Raw genomic sequence first — 18,141 nt, forward strand, 5'->3', positions numbered from 1 at the left:
AAATTATAATAAGAGTAGAATATATGCAAAATTTTAAAACAAAATACTCGAAGATTTTGAAAAAATGAAAAAACACACAATATCTTTAGATAAAAAAACCCCTATAAATCATTATATATTCTAGATATTTTTTTTAAAAAAATCCGGTTTTTAGATTTTTACTGAGTTGTAAAATACAATAATATTTTTTTAAAAAAAATCTGGTGTTTAGATTTTTATTGAGTTGTAAATTACAATGATAATATATTATTATTATTATTTTTTATTACAACACACGCGAGGGGAGAGATCGAACCCGGGGAGCCAGCTAATCTGACGGGAAGTGAGATCACTGGACTACAAGCCCGGTCTCTATTATTATTATTATTATATTATAGATAAAAAGAAGGAAATCTGATTTACCTCGAAGATTTTGAAAAAATGAAAAAACACACAATATCTTTAGATAAAAAAAAACTCCTATAAATCATTATATATTCTAGATTTTTTTAAAAAAAAAAATCTGATTTTTAGATTTTTACTGAGTTGTAAAATACAATAATATTTTTTTTAAAAAAATCTCGTATTTAGATTTTTACTGAGTTGTAAAATACAATGATAATATATTATTATTATTATTATTATTATTTTTGATTATAACACAAGCTAGGGGAGGGATCGAACCTGAGAAACCAGCTAATCTGACGGGAGTAAGATCAATGGGCTACAAGCCCCGTCACTATTATTATTATTATTATTATATTATAGATAAAAAGAAGGAAATCTGATTTACCTCTTATCTTTACAGTAGATGTCTGTCAAATACGTATCTTGGCAGGCTTGTAACATAAGAAACAAATTCATCACTTCGCTGTATATATTCGCAGAGACGAGAGGACGACTTTGATTGTGGGAAATTTTTTTGGGTTTTATCTAATCGATTCGATTGATCGTTTGTTTCTTTGTATTTGGCGATTGCGTTCTGGGTGTTGTGATAGTTGTCTGACATTTTCCGATAAAGAATAAACCTAGTTCTTTTTTAATGGCGACTGCTTCTAATTCTGAGCGGGAGCGATTTATAGCTTCTGATATTTTCGTTTATGAAGTAAGTGAGGATGATGGTGTAACCAAGAAGCGGGTTTGGAACAAGCCCGCTAATGGTGTGGCTCCGGAGATTGGTGCTGTGATGGGGGCAGATTCTTGGCCCGCTCTCTCCAAATCAGCTCGTGCGGATTCTTCAACCGATTCTCTTAAAGAACTCTCTCACGGATCACTCACTCCGTCTAAGGTTTATTATTTCTTTCATTGTTGTTTCCCTTGTTACTGTATGTTTAAGCCATTTTTAATCTATTTGTTCTGATGTTCTTAGCTGCTTGGGTATTATATGCTTCTAGTGTTATTATGAACTCAATTATTACAGAAGTTAGAATGCTTAAGAAGTTTTCTTTTTGTCAATAATAGAAGATGTCTGTTGGCTCTTCGTCTTCACTAGAAGACTCTTCGAACCATGAATCTCCTAGCCACCAGACCTCTATTGAGCGAGGTGGTGGCAGCTTAAGACACAGCAGCAACATAACAGCTAATGACAGCTTTTCTCAAGCACATAATTCACACAGTTCTGTAGTCGAAGCATCTCTGGTTAATCCGGTGAAATCCAGCAGCTCTGCGGGGGTATCTCCTAGGGGCAACACACATAGGGATGTTGCACAGAGAGGTGGATCTTACATTGGGAACGAGCCACACCAGCCGCGTGGTCCTTTTAGAAGGAATAACAGTGGACCACAACTTCAAGGGAATGGTTCTTTTAATCATAACCATGGTAGCAAACGAGACCAGGAACGTGGGAAGCAGGATTGGAGCAATAACCATCGATCTTTTGTCAGCAGAGCACCCCCGCAGAGAGTCGCCTCTAGGCCTTTCATACGTGGTCCGATTTCAAATGCTCCTATTATATCTCCTCCACCGCCCCCTGTGGCTGTGCGGCCCTATGGTCCTCCAGTGTTCTACAATGGTGAGGCTTGATTCTTTTAGATTCTCGCTTCTATATATTTTCTTGCATGCTGATATTTTGATTCAATTTGCAGATATGCCATCTTTTATGTATTATGCTCCTGGACCCCACCCAGGTTCACTCGGGCACATGCCTATGGTTCCATTTGCACCAATGTTTTATCACATACCCGATCCTCACTTACCTTCCAAAATTGTGAGCCAGATAGATTATTATTTTAGGTATTCTGTTTTTTGTTATGCGTACTTAATGATACATCCACTCATTGCTGTCTGTTTGTACATGGTATTCGCGTCTTGATTTTTACATATATCTTGCAGTGATGAAAATTTGGTGGTGGACACATTTTTGCGCCAGAAAATGGATGTGGATGGATGGGTTCCCATTAACCTAATAGCAAACTTTAAGAAAGTAAGCTGGTCAAATTAATGACAAAATTTCTGCTATTGCTTATTTGTTTATCTATATAATCTAAAAATAGACTTGCATTTCTTTTTGATTGTTGGTACATAGAAGAAAAAATTTGAGGCTTTGGATTAGAAGTTGAAAAGATCAAAAGCTTGATTCTTTACTGGAATTTAATGACCAATATAGGATATAAAGTAAGATAATTGAATGAGGAAACAACTGGTTCTTTAGTGGTTTTTTTCAAAAATAATTGCGACATTTGACAATCTCCTTTTAGTAAGTACTCTTAAGGTATTGGGAAATTTGATTACATAGCTTGGGCACATGTAGGCTAAACACTTCTGTCATTTTGGTGGGAGCACTACATTTAGGATTTGCCTTGTCTTATTTAAGTCGACCTCAAAATGGGTATGGACAAAGGTGGTATTGTTATGATGTATTCCATGTTGAGCTTCTGCTTGAAATTATAAGTAAAAAAGGAAGCACATGAGATTGCAAAAGAAGTTAAAAAGATTTAGCATAACACATCTGTATTAGTACTATCAAATGCTTAAACACCAGACAATATATGGGTAACCTGAAGGTATGGAACACAAATGAAAAAATTGTTAACTGGTAAATGGAAAATGCTTCGATCTGCTGGGTATAATGTACTCCAATCATCATACTTCTTGTTATGATTGTTAAATCGAAAACCTTATGTCTTGAGGAACCATCATGACCAGTTTGAAAACTTGAGGATCTTACTCATCTCAACTGAAACAGATTAGAAAATCTGGAAATGTTTTGGTTTCTGACATCATTCTTGGATGAAATAAAATTACTATCGATTTCCACCATAATACACTTTTAAGTTTTATCAAAGTATTTATATTGATATGTTAATGGTAAATTTGTATTACCAAGAACGCACATTAGAATCATGTTACACTCTTATTAGGTAACAATGATAATATTTTAAGAATTAACTTGCTTGGACTGGTTAGTTATTCTTGTAAGTTATCTTTGGAGTGAATTCGGAGATGCCTGATCATATCAAAATTATCTCTGGCTGAAAATCTTGCCTGCCATGATTTGAAACACCAAATCGACTGCATTATTTTATTAGTGCTTCCATTTAATTCTTATCATAGTGACAGTCAGAGGTAGCTGGGTAATAAATGGCTGATCATATCAAACATTTTTAATGATTTTCCATCTAGTAAGATGAGTTTCAGACTTAGCTATAAATAATAATTTTATACATGCACAATTTTTCAGATTAGGGAGCTGGCAGACAATGTTCAACTTATACTGGATGCTTTACGAGCTTCGAATGTGGTGGAAATACAGGTGAATGATATGTGTGTTTGGTCTTCATGATACCACTTTTCGTACACTAAATCTCTTACTATCAGCGTAGTCCAGAATTTTACTGAAAAAAGCAATAGAATGTGTGTGAAACTATTGAGAAAATTCTGTTGATATATCCTCCTTTCAGCTTTCTTATTCTCACCTAGCGACTTGTTCTATATATTTACATGCCTATTATCCTTTGGCTATTAAATAGACATTTCATCCCACAACGTGCACTTTAGATGGCATTGCTGGACTATAACTCATCTGGGCGATATTTTTTCTGTATTCTGCTAATATAACCTCCTTCCAGCTTTCTCATTCTTACCAGCGACTTGTTCTATATGTACATATACTTGTTATCCCTTTGCTGTTGACATTTCATCCCACGACATGCACTTTAGATGGTATTGCTGGACTCATCTAGGCGATTTTTTTTTCTGTTTCTGACTCTTGCAGGGAGAAAAAGTGAGGAAGAAGGGTAATTGGAAGAAATGGGTAATGCCACCCATTCTGTATCCTACAGGATCGAGTTCTCACTCACTCAATAATTCTAGTCTGGATGTACTTGAAAAAACAGCAACGTAGTTTCTAGTGATACTATTATCACAGGCCGGGACTTTGAACATATGAACAACTCTGTTATTTAGACTGCTTACCGAGCTTGTGTGGTGAAGGCACCAACGGCTAACTTGGCACATCGGCACTGCTTTTTTGTTTCCTACTTTTTATTCTCCCCAATCATGGATTTTTGGATAGAGAAGGTTTACGAGGTTAGTCAGGAAATTGTTTTTTTCCTACAGGTGTTAGTGAATTTTTTGACACTGATTTACCATAGAATGAGATCTGCGTGAAGCTTCTCTTGCTGAACAGGTTGAGTAGTCAATAAGTAAAAACTGAAAAAAGTCATGGTTAAGAAGACTCTTCTTTCGTGTTTCTCCTGGTTCGCGTTTGGTTTGTCCGAAGGTGTTCTGTTCCACCTTTCTGTAGCCGCTGTCGGAAGATTTTGGATTACTTCCGCCTGCTGCTTCTCTATATTTCAAGTATACAGTTCGGTGTCGGTCGTGGGTCATCGCGACTAATATGAATGAGATGATGAGTTACCGCTGGGTCTTTCTGGCAAGCAATTGAGAATTTAGTTGGATTCGTGATATCCATTTCTTTCTTTGTCCGGTGTCTTGAACTATTTTTTTTAAAGTTGCTTTCTATTTTGTTTTCCAGAAACATCTTAAATTGAATTGTTGGATATTAATATGTTTGTGTTTTTATGGTTTTTGGTTGATAGATGATAGATACTATAGTGTTCGTAGTGTCCGACACTAGCAATAAGTATACACAATCTTTTACCTTCGTATAAAGCCTATTTGTATTTGAAATTATCTTACCAAACTCAAATTCTAACGTTGCTCCAACATTGTTTGTCTAAAATTTGAGCTCAAATTGTTTTATTTTATAACATAGTGAAATTTAAAACTTTGTGCGATAAAATTTGATAATTAAAACTTGGCCCAAACAAATCAATTTCAAACCCAAGATTGGACTGAAGCCAAACATCAAGTGCAAGTAGTTAATTTTTGGACCTTCAAAATTGGAGCTCGAAATCTAATATTAGTAAATAACTATCTTTCTACTCAATTTAATTCATATACATCCTTGGAACAGTCGAGGAAAGAAAAGCCAAAGTAAGAAAATGTTTTAATAATGAAACAAATTCCAGCACAAGAAAATACAACAGGTTTTGTCAAGTATGTAAACAAATCCATCTGTAAAAATATTTATCACAATATCTTACAACATTTATTCATGCATCGTTTCCTTGAGATAATCATACAACACTTTACATTGAATTAGCTAGAAATAAAAAAATATACCATCCATTTAGGTTCACCTTGGATTAGTTGTTTAGCAGAAGCTTTTGAGCTTGAATAGTGAGGTGCAGCCGGGCAAGTGCGTGCATGCATTGCAGGGCTATGCGTGATTGCCTTCGGACGATAACCCCGCGAACGAGTGCTTGCAACTTCACCAGGCTTTTTAGCGCTCTGAATGCCTTTCTTGCCTGTACAAATGTGTTCACACATGCGTTATGCTATCATACTAGTTATATAGGGTAAATAACAATATTTGTCCATGAATTCGACCGAGATACAAATTTGATTGTCTTATATTAAAAAAAATAGGTACTAGTAAATAACTTGGCATTGTTTGCACTTATGATAAAAAAATTGCCTGAGTGTTGTTATGTCACCAAACATATGAACAATATTCAGCGTTGTATCAGCATTGATTTACATCATATTAGTAATATTTGAACTCATGTCAATATTCTAGTGAAAATGATAATCCAAAAGAAGCTAAGTTATTTTGACTATTTAAACAACCAAATTCCAATCAAGCCAACTTACAATATCAATTTCGCAATTTCCGTAAAATTTCTAGTTTGTGTGTGTGTGTATGTGTGTGTGTGTTGCAAGTAAGTAAGAAAGAGGATTAGTAGTATATACAAGATGGCTCCTAAAGCATGTTTGGATTGTAATGGCAGCCATGTCCTCTCTTGACAAGAACTCTGTACCAACAGTCTCTTCATATGCACTGCTGTTTAAATCATTGCTGAATCTTCCATCGTTGTTGTGCACAACCAGAATAGTAGAATCGCTTTCGTGTTGATGATAGGCAGATGATGAGCGGCGGAAAAGTTTTTTCACGACGATTCGAGACCAGACGCTTTTTCCGTTTCCGGTCATGAAACCCATCTTGGTGGTTGGCTTGAAATCAAGGCTTTCTTGTTTTCTAGATTTAAGAATTGTACGTGAAATATTGCGACTATTCTAAACTAGAGAAGTGAATGAGTTGAGTGGGTGGCATGTTCTATCAACGTGGATGGATGAATTATTTTGGTCTTGTGCTGTGTAGCTTGCGAAATACCTATATTACCCTTGCTATTTTGAGTTGTTTAAAAATTTAATTAATTCTACATATGAATGATGTTGTTATGTAACCAGGTACAATATGGTCTCACGAATCTTTATCTGTGAGACGGATCAATCTTACCGATATTCACAATAAAAAGTAATACTCTTATCATAAAAGCTAATAATATTTCATGGATGACCCAAATAAGAGATTCAACTCACGAAATTGATCCGTGAGACTGTCTCACAAGAGTTTGTGTATATTTATTATATTGAGGTTCAGTTTTGGTGCAAAAGATAAAAGATCAACTATATTAATTTCTCATTTATAATGGAACACAACCTAAGGAGTAAGCTCATTACATGTTATCTTGTTTTAATTATAAATGAAACGAACTTAAATCATGAGCCCGTTGTAGATCTCGATGAGGTCTTTCGATTAGATCATGTTCTTAACCTGATAATCTGATTTCTATATTAATAATTACGATACCAATCATTGATTCCAGCATTACATTATCATATTCGACATCATATTAAAATAAAAAAAATCAAATTTATTATATTGAAACCAAATTCTAACTATTTACATAATTAAAAATCGATATAATAAGCCAAATTGGGTGGTTATTGTTTTAAATTTACATTAGTAAAAAGATTGTTGGCCGACCCTTTAAGCAACCCAATAATAACCAGTTAAAGAACATAATAATAATAATAATTATTATGATTATCTGAGTCAATATGTCTTTGGTAGTAATGTGTAATATTTCATGTGATTGGAGAGTGCTGGTACCTTGCCACCTTCGTCCACTGAAATGGAGTACTGGTCAGCAGAGCTTTTGATGGCGAGAAAAGAAAACTCCCATTTTCGTACTGTCTGTTTTGACACACTTCGTTCGGACATGACAATTCACCATTAATCGCCCGTGTCCTGTCCTAACCCCTAAATCTGTCTGCATAATCCAATGAGATTTGAGGATGTTTCTATCCTAAAATACCCCAAACAGCCTCCCAAAAATCTCATTTACACTGCTTCTACAAATGTGGACTTCCACTCCTTCGATTCAAAACCCTTTTTCGTCCCCTAACTCAACGTTTGCCGCCATTCTTGATAATGAAGATCCTAGCAGCTGTAGCTTGAGGTTGCAGAAGAACATGGAGGATGTGTGGAAGGATATCGGTCTTTCTTCTCTTCAGTACCACCACCCTTCTTCACGTGGGATGGTTCTTCTTGACTTTTTTTCTAGTGATACGCGGCCTGCCGTCTCTCCGCCGCCTCAGCTTCCAATTCCTGCTATGCTCACCTTGAGCTCCGGTCATGATCAGACTAGGAACCCACTTGCCGATCAGCCAATTATTTCACACGCCGCTCTTCCCAACTCGCAGTTTGATGATCTGGTTCCAGCTGATTACCACAGTGCCGCCGGTGTGGGGAAGAAGAGGTTCCCGGAATCGGAAAGGAACTCCAGCGACCGGCGCCACAAGCGTATGATCAAGAACCGTGAGTCTGCTGCTCGTTCAAGGGCTAGAAAACAGGAAAGTATCTTTCTTTCTTTGTCATCTTCCAAGCATTAAAGTGGTAAATATCCGAACTCAGTTTCTGATCTGGAAATTAAATTAGCTGGTTTTGATTCTTGTTTCCAGACTTTGATGTCTGGTCTCCTCGCTACACGTGGGAAGGATGTAAAATACTTCCAACTTTTGAACTAGTATTGTTGTTACTTTTGGTCGTCCAACACAGTGAAATATATCTCACTTTTGAGTGAGTTTCAAGTCTTGATTAAGTGAAGCCACAGATGCACGAAGAAAGTCTTTGGTTACAAACTTACCAAAACTAGCTAGTCCTCTGCATAAAGGGAAGGAGCCAAGCTCATGTGTTTAAAATAGTAAGGTAAAAGTGGGAAATCTTAATAATTCATGACACCTAAGTTTTTGCACCCCTTTTTGATGAAAATGTACAGGCTTATACAAATGAGTTGGAACTAGAAGTGGCCCATTTAATGGAAGAAAATGCTAGGCTCAAGAAACAGCAACAACAGGTTAAATCCTGTCTATATATATATTTCCTCATGCCCTTTTTGCAATATATATATTATATGTCTAATTCCGTTTCTGAGATGCTGATCTCGCAGTGGTTTGAAGCCGCGGAGTATCACCGACATTCCAAAAAGAAATCCCTCTACAGGGCGTCAACTGCTCCATTTTGAGAAATGAACCTCATTTCACCTACTGTATTAGTGCAATTGTGCCTGTATGGGTTTATTAGCAAAAAGGGCTGATGCCCATTTGAAAGTTTAGTCCTTTTTCTTTTTTTCTTTCTTTTTGTTAGTCCAAGGAAACAGGATGATGTAGGGTTGGTGGGGTCGTGGGGTCCCACCCCCCCTTTTTTTCATCTTGCTTTTGGATTCTACTTATTTTGTTGCTTTATTGGCTGCAGAGGGCAGGTGGGGGAGGGGAACTTTATTTCATTGGCTAAGGAATATAATTGTACACTAACAGTGTAGGGATGGGAACAACCTTTGTCTCTTCTCCATCAATGCAAAATCTAGTTTCTGATATTCATCGACGTATTCCTCCCCATCTTAATTACGTACGTTCTCCGGTTCTGGTGCCTGAGGTCTAGGAACTGCACGGAACCAGTTGAAAACCGGTTCGGTTCCGGTTCCAATGTAAAGCCTTGGAATAAATTCGAACTGGAAGTCTAAATCGGTAATCATCGGACCGATTCCGAGCCCACTCAATGAGACACGCCTCTTCTCTTGACCTATTATTGACTAATTTTGACTATTAAAACAGTTTTGAAGTATGGTCCAGACCAGTGTTCGATTCCTCGACAAAAGTCCATTCTGGTTTTGAAAACATGGGCACAAAGATAGGCGCCTATGTCGAATTTAAGGTTTTTTTTTTTTTTAATAGTTTTTTCAGATATTAAAGAATACTATACTAAAAATTGCAAACAATATCGAAAAAAATACTTTTATTGACATTTCAAATTAGAATAATATTTCAATTTTTACCTAAAAAAAATCACATATCAATTTTCATCATAATTAATAAAAAAAAATATATTATAGACTATTTTTCTTCTACTTCATAGTATTGGTTCGCAAAATAATTGGCAGTGATTGTCGCATATTCTTTTTTTAGCGTTAAATCAATCTTGTAGTAATAGAAAAATGACAAGCGAATCCGAATAAATATCGTATCTATGATATCTAATTACTCGATTGCATGTTGAGAAGGCCGACTCGGATGCTACACTTGAGCGCGAAACTACAAATACGTCTATTGGAATCGATGATGAGATTAGATGTTGTTTTCAATTTTCTTTACACAGTTGTATGCAAAACATAGAAGTTATTTCACATTTGAAACTTCTGATTCAAAAAGAATTGTAGTTCATTTGATGAGCTTGTGGACACTAATGTTCTTTGATATTTATGGTGTCCTAAAGTTCGTAGAAAGTTATTTCCGATTGATTTCTCAACTGAACTTTCCTCCAACTCTGGCTCCTTCTCCGATCCTTCTTTACTAGAATATAACTTAAACATTTTTTGAAGAGATCGTATCACTGAAATCTTCGATCGTCAACATCTTTCTCCATAAATTTACCATAATATTCAAAAAATATGTATAATGATCACTGACTTTGACTTGAGTCTAGTAAAGTTGTTAGACAATGCACAATTGAGATTATATTTTTTAAATTTATTGAAACGACCTCGATTTTTTTTTATACTAATCATAAATCATAAACTCGAAAATACTATCTAAATAAAATAACTTAACACATGAAATCTCAAGTGCATAAAATAAAATCATAAATCATCGACTAACCAAAATTCCTAAATCGACCTTTAAAAAGATCGGCTAACAATAACATTAAGCATAAAAAATATCTTTAATGCAAATCATTAACATAAATCTTTAAATCATAAATCTATCTAGCTAGTGCGGAAACATAAAGGCCCTCGGGTGTGTACTGCTGCACTCGATCCACTCAAGCGTCAGCGCCTCCCATAAATCATCAAATTCTGCATTATACAAACCTAGTGAGTCAAAGACTCAGCACATTCTAAACATGGATAACAAATAATACATATACATTCACATGCATTAAAATCATATTTTTATTTAAAATAGATTTTAAACATAAATAAACCATTTAAAATCTTTTTGAGCATAATTAAATCATAAATCGTAAAATCATCTTAAAATAACTTTAAGCATAAATAAGTACTTTAAAAATCATTTTAAAATACCTTTGACCATAAATAAATCATTTTAAAAATAGCTTTAATCATTATCATAAATCATATATCATAAAAATTATTTTAATCATAAGCTTTCAATCATATATCATTTTGGGTGAAGTTTGATCCTTGAAAGTGACTAGCTTTTATCATTTGGTCGACTGCAGTCTTAGCTCCACATGGTCCATGGGGGTGTGCACTAGGCTCCACCATGGAAATACGATCGTCGGAGCTCCCTCGGAGGCCTTCTCCCATAGACGGGCTCTCCCTGGGGCCTTTTCCCATAAATGGGCTCCCTCTAGGGTTTTCTCCCATAGATGAGCTACCTCTGGGATCTTTTTCCCTCATGAAATCACCACAAAATCATATATCATAACTTTTGTCACAGTCAATTCACATCCCTCAAAATATTTTCGTTTCTTTAAAAATCATAAAATAAGACAGCTTTTCAAAAATAGCATTTTAAACAGTATAAATTGCATAGTTTTACCATAAATCATGAAAATACATATTATCATCAAAATCATCATTTTAAATCATATAATATCATTTAACATGCGTTATGATCTTTCGGACGCTGCCAAGCGTTTACGTATTTTCCTAAGTGTAAAATTATCGTTTTGCCCCTGAACGTAAAAATTCTCGAATTTATCTTTTTCTCATTTTTAATGACATAGGCTTATTCTAAATAATTATTTAAGCTTAAATGTAATTTTTCATAATTTTATAAAGCCTAAAACTAGGTTTTTCAATTAATTCTTTAATTAACGTTTCGTGAAGCAATTAAATCTCAGATAAATCCAAAACTCATTATTTTGATCTCAAATTTTAAACATAATATTTTTATTATTTATTCTCCCCTTGGGAGCCATGAACCGCACCTGTGGATCCATGGTTCCAATTTTAGTCCTTAAATTTACGGAATTGACACATAATCGAACGCACCGAGCCATCTCCCAAAATACTTGAGCCATGGTCGCGCCAAACCCGAGCCAACCCACCTAGGCACCCTACTGACCAAGCCCAAGCCCTTGACCAGCCCCATAAACCCTCGAAAAGCCTGCTGCACCCTATACCCGATTGCATGTGTGTGTGTGTCTCTCCTAGGTGCACTAGTACTCCTTACCCCTCTAGGAACCTTACAGCCAGGGACGGAGCCACCCCAAATGCTGGGTTGGGCTCCAGCCGAGGCTATATTTTTGGGTCAAAATAGTATAATGGATTTAGTTTTCTTTTATTAAGTTTTAGCCTTATCTTTTTAACTTACTAAATTTTTTGAGCCCATTTTTGTAGCCCATTTCTTTGGAGTTTTTCATAGCCATCTGCCAAAGGAAGAGCTTTTGTCATCAGTCTTCTTTCACTTCTCTCTGCACAAAAAACTTCAAATTTCATCATTTTCATCTCCAACAAATGGATCTTTCAGGTGGGTGTCTGTTTATTCAGTGTTTTTCACACGCTGTGTCGTTGATTTTGTTTTCAAGATTGCTGGCAATTGATTTTGCTTGGAATCGTGGTTTATTTCTCTATTGTTGGCTTTTGTTTAAAATTTGCAATTGAGGAAATATTTTGGTGTTGAATGTTTCAATTTTTTTCCTTTTTATATATATTTTTAGTAATTGGAGAAATTAATTTATTTACCAGGTTGGCTTGGCAGTGTAAGTGGCTTGTTCGGTTTGGTGGTGATTATGTAGGTTTTAGATATAGTTCAGTATTAGAATTGAAGTACATGATTCGTTGTGCAGATAATAATTGGGGTTAGGAGGCTGTGAGTTCATATAAAATGAGTAAATAATTGTTCTTTACTTTTCGCTTCTTTTTGGGATGACAAAAGTAAGCTCGCAATGCCAAAAACCACAAGACAATTAAATGGGACAACTGGATTGAATCCTTATATTTGATGTGGAAGCCACATTTAATAACATAAACCGATCGAAATGCGGTCATATGACTATTAAAAATTGAATATCGTGGCAATAAAGACAAATATCATTTCTATATATCTAGTGCTATTTCTAAATTTTTACATAGACATATGAAGTACTTCAATCTTATACATATATTATAACTAAATTTATTCTTGATGAGTTCTACTCAATGAAAAACCGCAGGACACATCTTCAGTAGTTTATATCTGGTTTGTATCACTATGTAATATTAACAGTAATTTTTAAATATTTGATTTATAGTATTTAATGTTGTTTATCGATTCATTAGCCTAGCATCAAAATATTTTCTGGCTACGTCCCTGCTTACAGCCCCTGAACCATCAACCAGTACTGACCCTCACCGAGCCTAGACCCTGCTTAGACTCATCCCATACCAGCCCAAACCCCTGAACCCCTGCACGAAGCTCCACCCGTCTGCTGCACAAGCAGCTGCGCGCTGTCATCCTAAGTGCAAGGACATCCCTTCACGTGGGGCTCTTGCTCGAGCCACCACCGAGCCCTATCCCTTTCTACCCCTCTCTGGACCCTCTTAGGGTGCCGAACAGACCACCAAGCCCAGCCCCTACCAAGCTGCAGCCCCCCTTGTGCAGCAGTCGTGTGTGAATATGGGAGGAGTCCCACTTCGGGTGGACTCCTTCCACAGTCCTAGAACTCGAACCCTAGCCACCCTAGAACCCTTCCTAGCCCTTGAACATGACCCTGGCCAAGCCCCAACCATCCCTGGCCGAACCCCTTAGCCTCCAAGCCCGAAATAGTCTACTGCCCATGACCCTTCTTACGTGTGTGTTCATGAATGTTTCTAGAAAACCCTAGGCTCGCTTCCTTTGGATTATTCAACGTTCTAGCCATTGTTTCATACATAATTCGTGTTTATTCGATCCATAAAATATCCCTTATTGGCAGCTTAGTCCTTAGGAATCATAATGTTAAGAAACAATCGTAAAAATCGTCAAACGTCTGAAAATAATCGTTCTACCGTAAAATAATCGAACCCACGTGTTTTTCATGCATAAACAATTAAAACATGCATATTATGATTTGAATGATGCTTCAAAGAGTTTAGTAACGTGCCTCGCTCGAACTATGAATACCGTAGCGGTGGAAGTCGGTGACGAGCGGAGGACGATTACTGCTTTTTTCTACCGTTTTCTCTTGTCATAATCCCTCCAAAACCCCACTTAGGGATACACGGGAGTCGGGTGATCGTTGTTGGAAGGAAGAACGAGGAAGAAAGTCGAAGAACGAATGAGAAAAAAAATCAAAACTTTCCTCCTTCCAAAACCCTTGAAGTTTCGGCCGAAGCTCCTTCTTTTTCTTTCAAATTCGTGTGTTGTGTGTGTGGGTTTCGGTGTGTGTTGGTGTGTGTGTTTTGGTGTTTAGGTGTGTGTAGGTCTCTTTTAAAAAGAATTTTATAAGGCTTCCTAAACACTCAATTAATGGGCTTAATTAAGCCAAACTTTTTAATTAATTAATTAAGCCCATTAAAGTTCATAAAATCATTAGACCTTAAATTAAAAGATTTAAATATACATCTTTTCAAAAATCCTCTTATAAAAATACATAAAATTCCTTGCTCCCTCCAATTAATTTAATTTAGACCTTATAAAGCAATAATTCTTAAAATATTTAAAAATAAATATTTTCTTGATTAAAATAAACTTTAACTTTTAAATCTTTAACACTTTAATCGTCTCCGGACCTCCGTCCCCGGCCAACCACCGATATTCGGGTAAAATCTACAATTTTCGTGAAATCATGTCATATAATAATTTAATCATGCACTTAATCATATAATAAATATCATGCAAGCATTTAAAAGCAATTAAATAAAACAATTAAGCAATTAAAATAATTTTGCATGCATGTGGTTTACATGGACTGATTTTTCGGACGTTACATTTTATATCTTCCATGCTTAATACAAATAATGACAAAATCTCATCGTCTCCATTTTCAAAAAAATTATAAACATATTGAAAATAAGCGGAATGAAAAAGGGAGTGATATGATAATGAATGCTAGAAAATATTTTATTCGCATCTTCAAATGTAACAAACATGAACATTTAGTAACAAGATCCCAATCATTTTCTGCAAGTTGAAAAGAAGACACATCAATAAAATTATAAAATGGATTGAACACATCTTTATATAATAATATTGCATTAAGCAAATGATAAAGAAAATTCCAAAGAGTTTCAACAGTAGTAGGAAACATTTTATGTTTAACACCATTACTTTCACATAAATGTTTAAATTTATTATCATATCTTTTTTGACGCATCAATTTACCAACAAATTTGAATTTTTCTATTGAATTACAACTATTATCACGGAAACTATCTTTAGCACAAAAATTAATTATATGACATTGATTGAGTTTTCTTGTACTGTAAAATTCTCAATAAAATAAATATTTTACGCTCAAATAAATCGCAAGTTCACGAGTTAATTTCTAATATAGTGTACAAAGTACGAGTATCGTTCCTCCTGGGATTGATTAGACAAATCTACCTCAAACAAAATTCTTTAGTTAACTGAAACAAAAAATGAATTAATTAATACACTAAATTGAAAGTCAAATAAGAATTTAACAAACACAATATAAATAATATAAATTAAAATACTACGAACAATTGTTAGGATATTGGCTCACCTACCGTTTGAGATATTCTCTAGTAATTGAATTTCAATTCATAAGCCATATTTTTCACGTGATTTCCTAATCTATCAATATATTATATCGACCTATTTTAATCTAATTAAGAAAATGCGATAACCAAGTGTTCTTGTGTCATTTAATAATTGTAATTTCATTAACAAACAGCGTAATAATCTAACTTTCGACTTATTGGACTATGACTATAAAAATGTATATGACCTCACATGTCCATGTAAGTTGTAGATCCATGAGTTATGTTACATATCTTGTTATAAAATCTCTCATTGATCTCAATTATAAAATATAAAATCACTTTGAAGTTGATCATGCTCCAAATATGAAACAAAAATCAATGACACAATCAAGTATACTGAAGAATAAAATTCAATCTTAAAAAAAAAATCAAAACATATATATTTGGGGGTAGGATCCCCTAAAGCATAACTAAAAGAAAAGAGAAAAAGAGAAAACGATGTTGAGTTCTTGTTTTTTGCTCGCTCTCTTGTCGGGCAGTTGTTTCTCTTCCTCCGGCTACGTAGTCAATCCATTTCGTGTATTAAGGATACCGTTAGATATAGATGCCTCAAAGAGTCCTCAAAAGTTGAAACAAATAGTGTAGATCTTGTTTCCTTATTGGGTCGCGCTTGGGCGGTCGATTTCTGCCGCCCCAACACGAGCTGCTTGCAGATTCAATTTTTTTTCTTCTTTCGGACGCGCTGGGGCGGTCAATTTCCCCCGCCCTAGCGTTCCCTCCTCATAGTTTAGTTGGTAATTACCTTCTTTTTATCAAGTCCATCTACAAATCAAACGAAACATTTGAGAAATGAAAATAAGAATAAATTATTAATAAAAAAGATAAAATACAAACTCGATACCCTAAACTCATTCTATAATAGATTAAAATAACACAATTAAAATATATAAAAACGACACTTATCAGACATTCACATCTAATATGAATTCAACATTTAAATTTGGTTTTAGAATGACATTTAATTGTCTTATCATAACATTATTGTTTGATGCATTGTTTAATGTGATGATCATAATTTTATTTCAATATGAAACTATAAATATTTATAATATATCTAGCATATATGTAACCAATGTTTATTTCATCTAAACATTCCAGAGCTATTTTTTCTTTTGCAAACACCAAGTATCATCAATCTAATGACATGTAATGACAAGATAAGATTCATTGTTAACACTAATCAAAATATCGGTTGTGAAACTAACTCTGCACTTAATTTTAAGAAAATATATTTCACATCTAAGCACGAATATAACAAAAGCTTTACGAGATTTGATCTAGTTATAAGATTTATTTGTTGTTGGATTAGTTATCTATCTCGTTGTTGCAAAGTTTATTCATCAAAATTATGTTTTCTAACCAAGTGTTTTTTGAATGTTCTGGTGCCACCATCAGAACCACCAATTTTATATGCATAAGAAGTTTTGCAGTTTACAAATTGCAACATAATCATCTATTCCTTGTTTTTGTTGGATTTCGAAATAATCCCAAATTTTGCTTCGTTTTTCACGGCTAGACACTCTACTCTCGACCGTGTTGAATGCCCCAATAGAATCAATTGCATCTCCAGTTCCCCTTCACCACCGACCATATGTTCTTCGTCTTTTCATCGAAATCATGACCAACATAATTCTGGAAGTTCAATTTTTTTTCAAACAAGGGAATAATGTTAACATTAGCACCACTTCTCCAAGCAAAACTACCACCACGATTTGAAAAAGATGCCATCATGAAGGATAGTAAACGTTTTTTTAGTATACAAATTAAATAAGTAATATGTATGGTGGAAAAATGATTTAAAAAAAACTGGAGAGAGATATACAAATTAAATAAATAATATGTATGGCGAAAGAAATGATTTAAAAAAAATTGGAGAGATAATTGAACTGAATAGTTGAAGTAAACTACTAATTGACCCTAAAATGGGGGCAATTTAATTACCAAAGGGCAAAGAGTGGTTTGGGATGGTTTCGGTTCCCGTTCTTGATAACCGGTTCCAATCTGGTTTTTAAGGGGGGGTTCCGTTCAACACCTATAAATACGACATGGATTACAGAAAATCGAGTAGATCTTTTGTGAGACGGTCTTACGAATCTTTATCTGTGAGACGGGTCAACCCTACCGATATTCAAAATAAAAAGTGATACTCTTAGTATAAAAAGTAATATTTTTTCATAGATGATCCAAATAAGATATTCGACCCACGAAATTGATCCGTGAGATCGTTTCACAAGAGTTGTTGTGTATAAAATCTGTACACATACTCTCTATTTCTGACTAATATGCCTGCAAAACTAATATTAGGAACATGTTTGCAATCTGATAATTCGAACACTTGTCAAACAATTAGTTAGTTGTTTTGATAAACTCACAACTATTTTAAACAGTTATATGATATATAGTATTTCTTAATGTGATTTCAAATTGGAGTTGGTAAATTTGAAAGTTGATGTAAAACCTATAATATCATGTTGATTAAAATGTATAAAATAAATATCAGACAAGAAATTTTTCAAACAGAATTTATCAAAAGTGTGCAATAACCATCGAGGCCAACCATTTTATTGCACTATTGATCCAATGGTAGTCTTTTTCTCTGATG

General features: G+C 34.7%; 2 protein-coding genes across 4 annotated transcripts; both read left to right on the forward strand.

The window, feature by feature from the left end:
- Positions 1-783: 783 nt before the first annotated feature.
- On the forward strand, positions 784-5,145 carry LOC140976329 (la-related protein 1C-like). Of its 3 annotated transcripts, XR_012175206.1 has the most exons (7): positions 786-1,267; positions 1,441-1,990; positions 2,064-2,211; positions 2,311-2,401; positions 3,659-3,730; positions 4,193-4,506; positions 4,607-5,145. XR_012175206.1 is itself a non-coding variant. In XM_073440412.1 (6 exons), exons 1-6 carry the CDS (start codon positions 1,022-1,024, stop codon positions 4,319-4,321), a joined length of 1,233 nt encoding a protein of 410 aa, XP_073296513.1. In that variant the 5' UTR covers positions 784-1,021; the 3' UTR covers positions 4,322-5,145. The 3 variants fall into 3 exon arrangements, 2 of the variants coding, with proteins under 2 accessions (XP_073296513.1, XP_073296512.1); XM_073440412.1 differs by having other exon boundaries at positions 784-1,267; positions 1,444-1,990; positions 4,193-5,145; XM_073440411.1 differs by having other exon boundaries at positions 4,193-5,145.
- A 2,216-nt stretch (positions 5,146-7,361) lies between these two features.
- LOC140977825 (bZIP transcription factor 27-like) lies at positions 7,362-9,130 on the forward strand. Its single transcript, XM_073442559.1, has 2 exons — positions 7,362-8,177; positions 8,603-9,130. The coding sequence occupies exons 1-2, from the start codon at positions 7,687-7,689 to the stop codon at positions 8,850-8,852; spliced, it is 741 nt and encodes a 246-aa protein (XP_073298660.1). The 5' UTR covers positions 7,362-7,686; the 3' UTR covers positions 8,853-9,130.
- The last annotated feature ends 9,011 nt before the right edge of the window (positions 9,131-18,141 follow it).

This window comes from Primulina huaijiensis, chromosome 5 (assembly GCF_012295235.1).
Source record: "Primulina huaijiensis isolate GDHJ02 chromosome 5, ASM1229523v2, whole genome shotgun sequence".
In the NCBI taxonomy this organism is placed as follows: domain Eukaryota; kingdom Viridiplantae; phylum Streptophyta; class Magnoliopsida; order Lamiales; family Gesneriaceae; genus Primulina; species Primulina huaijiensis.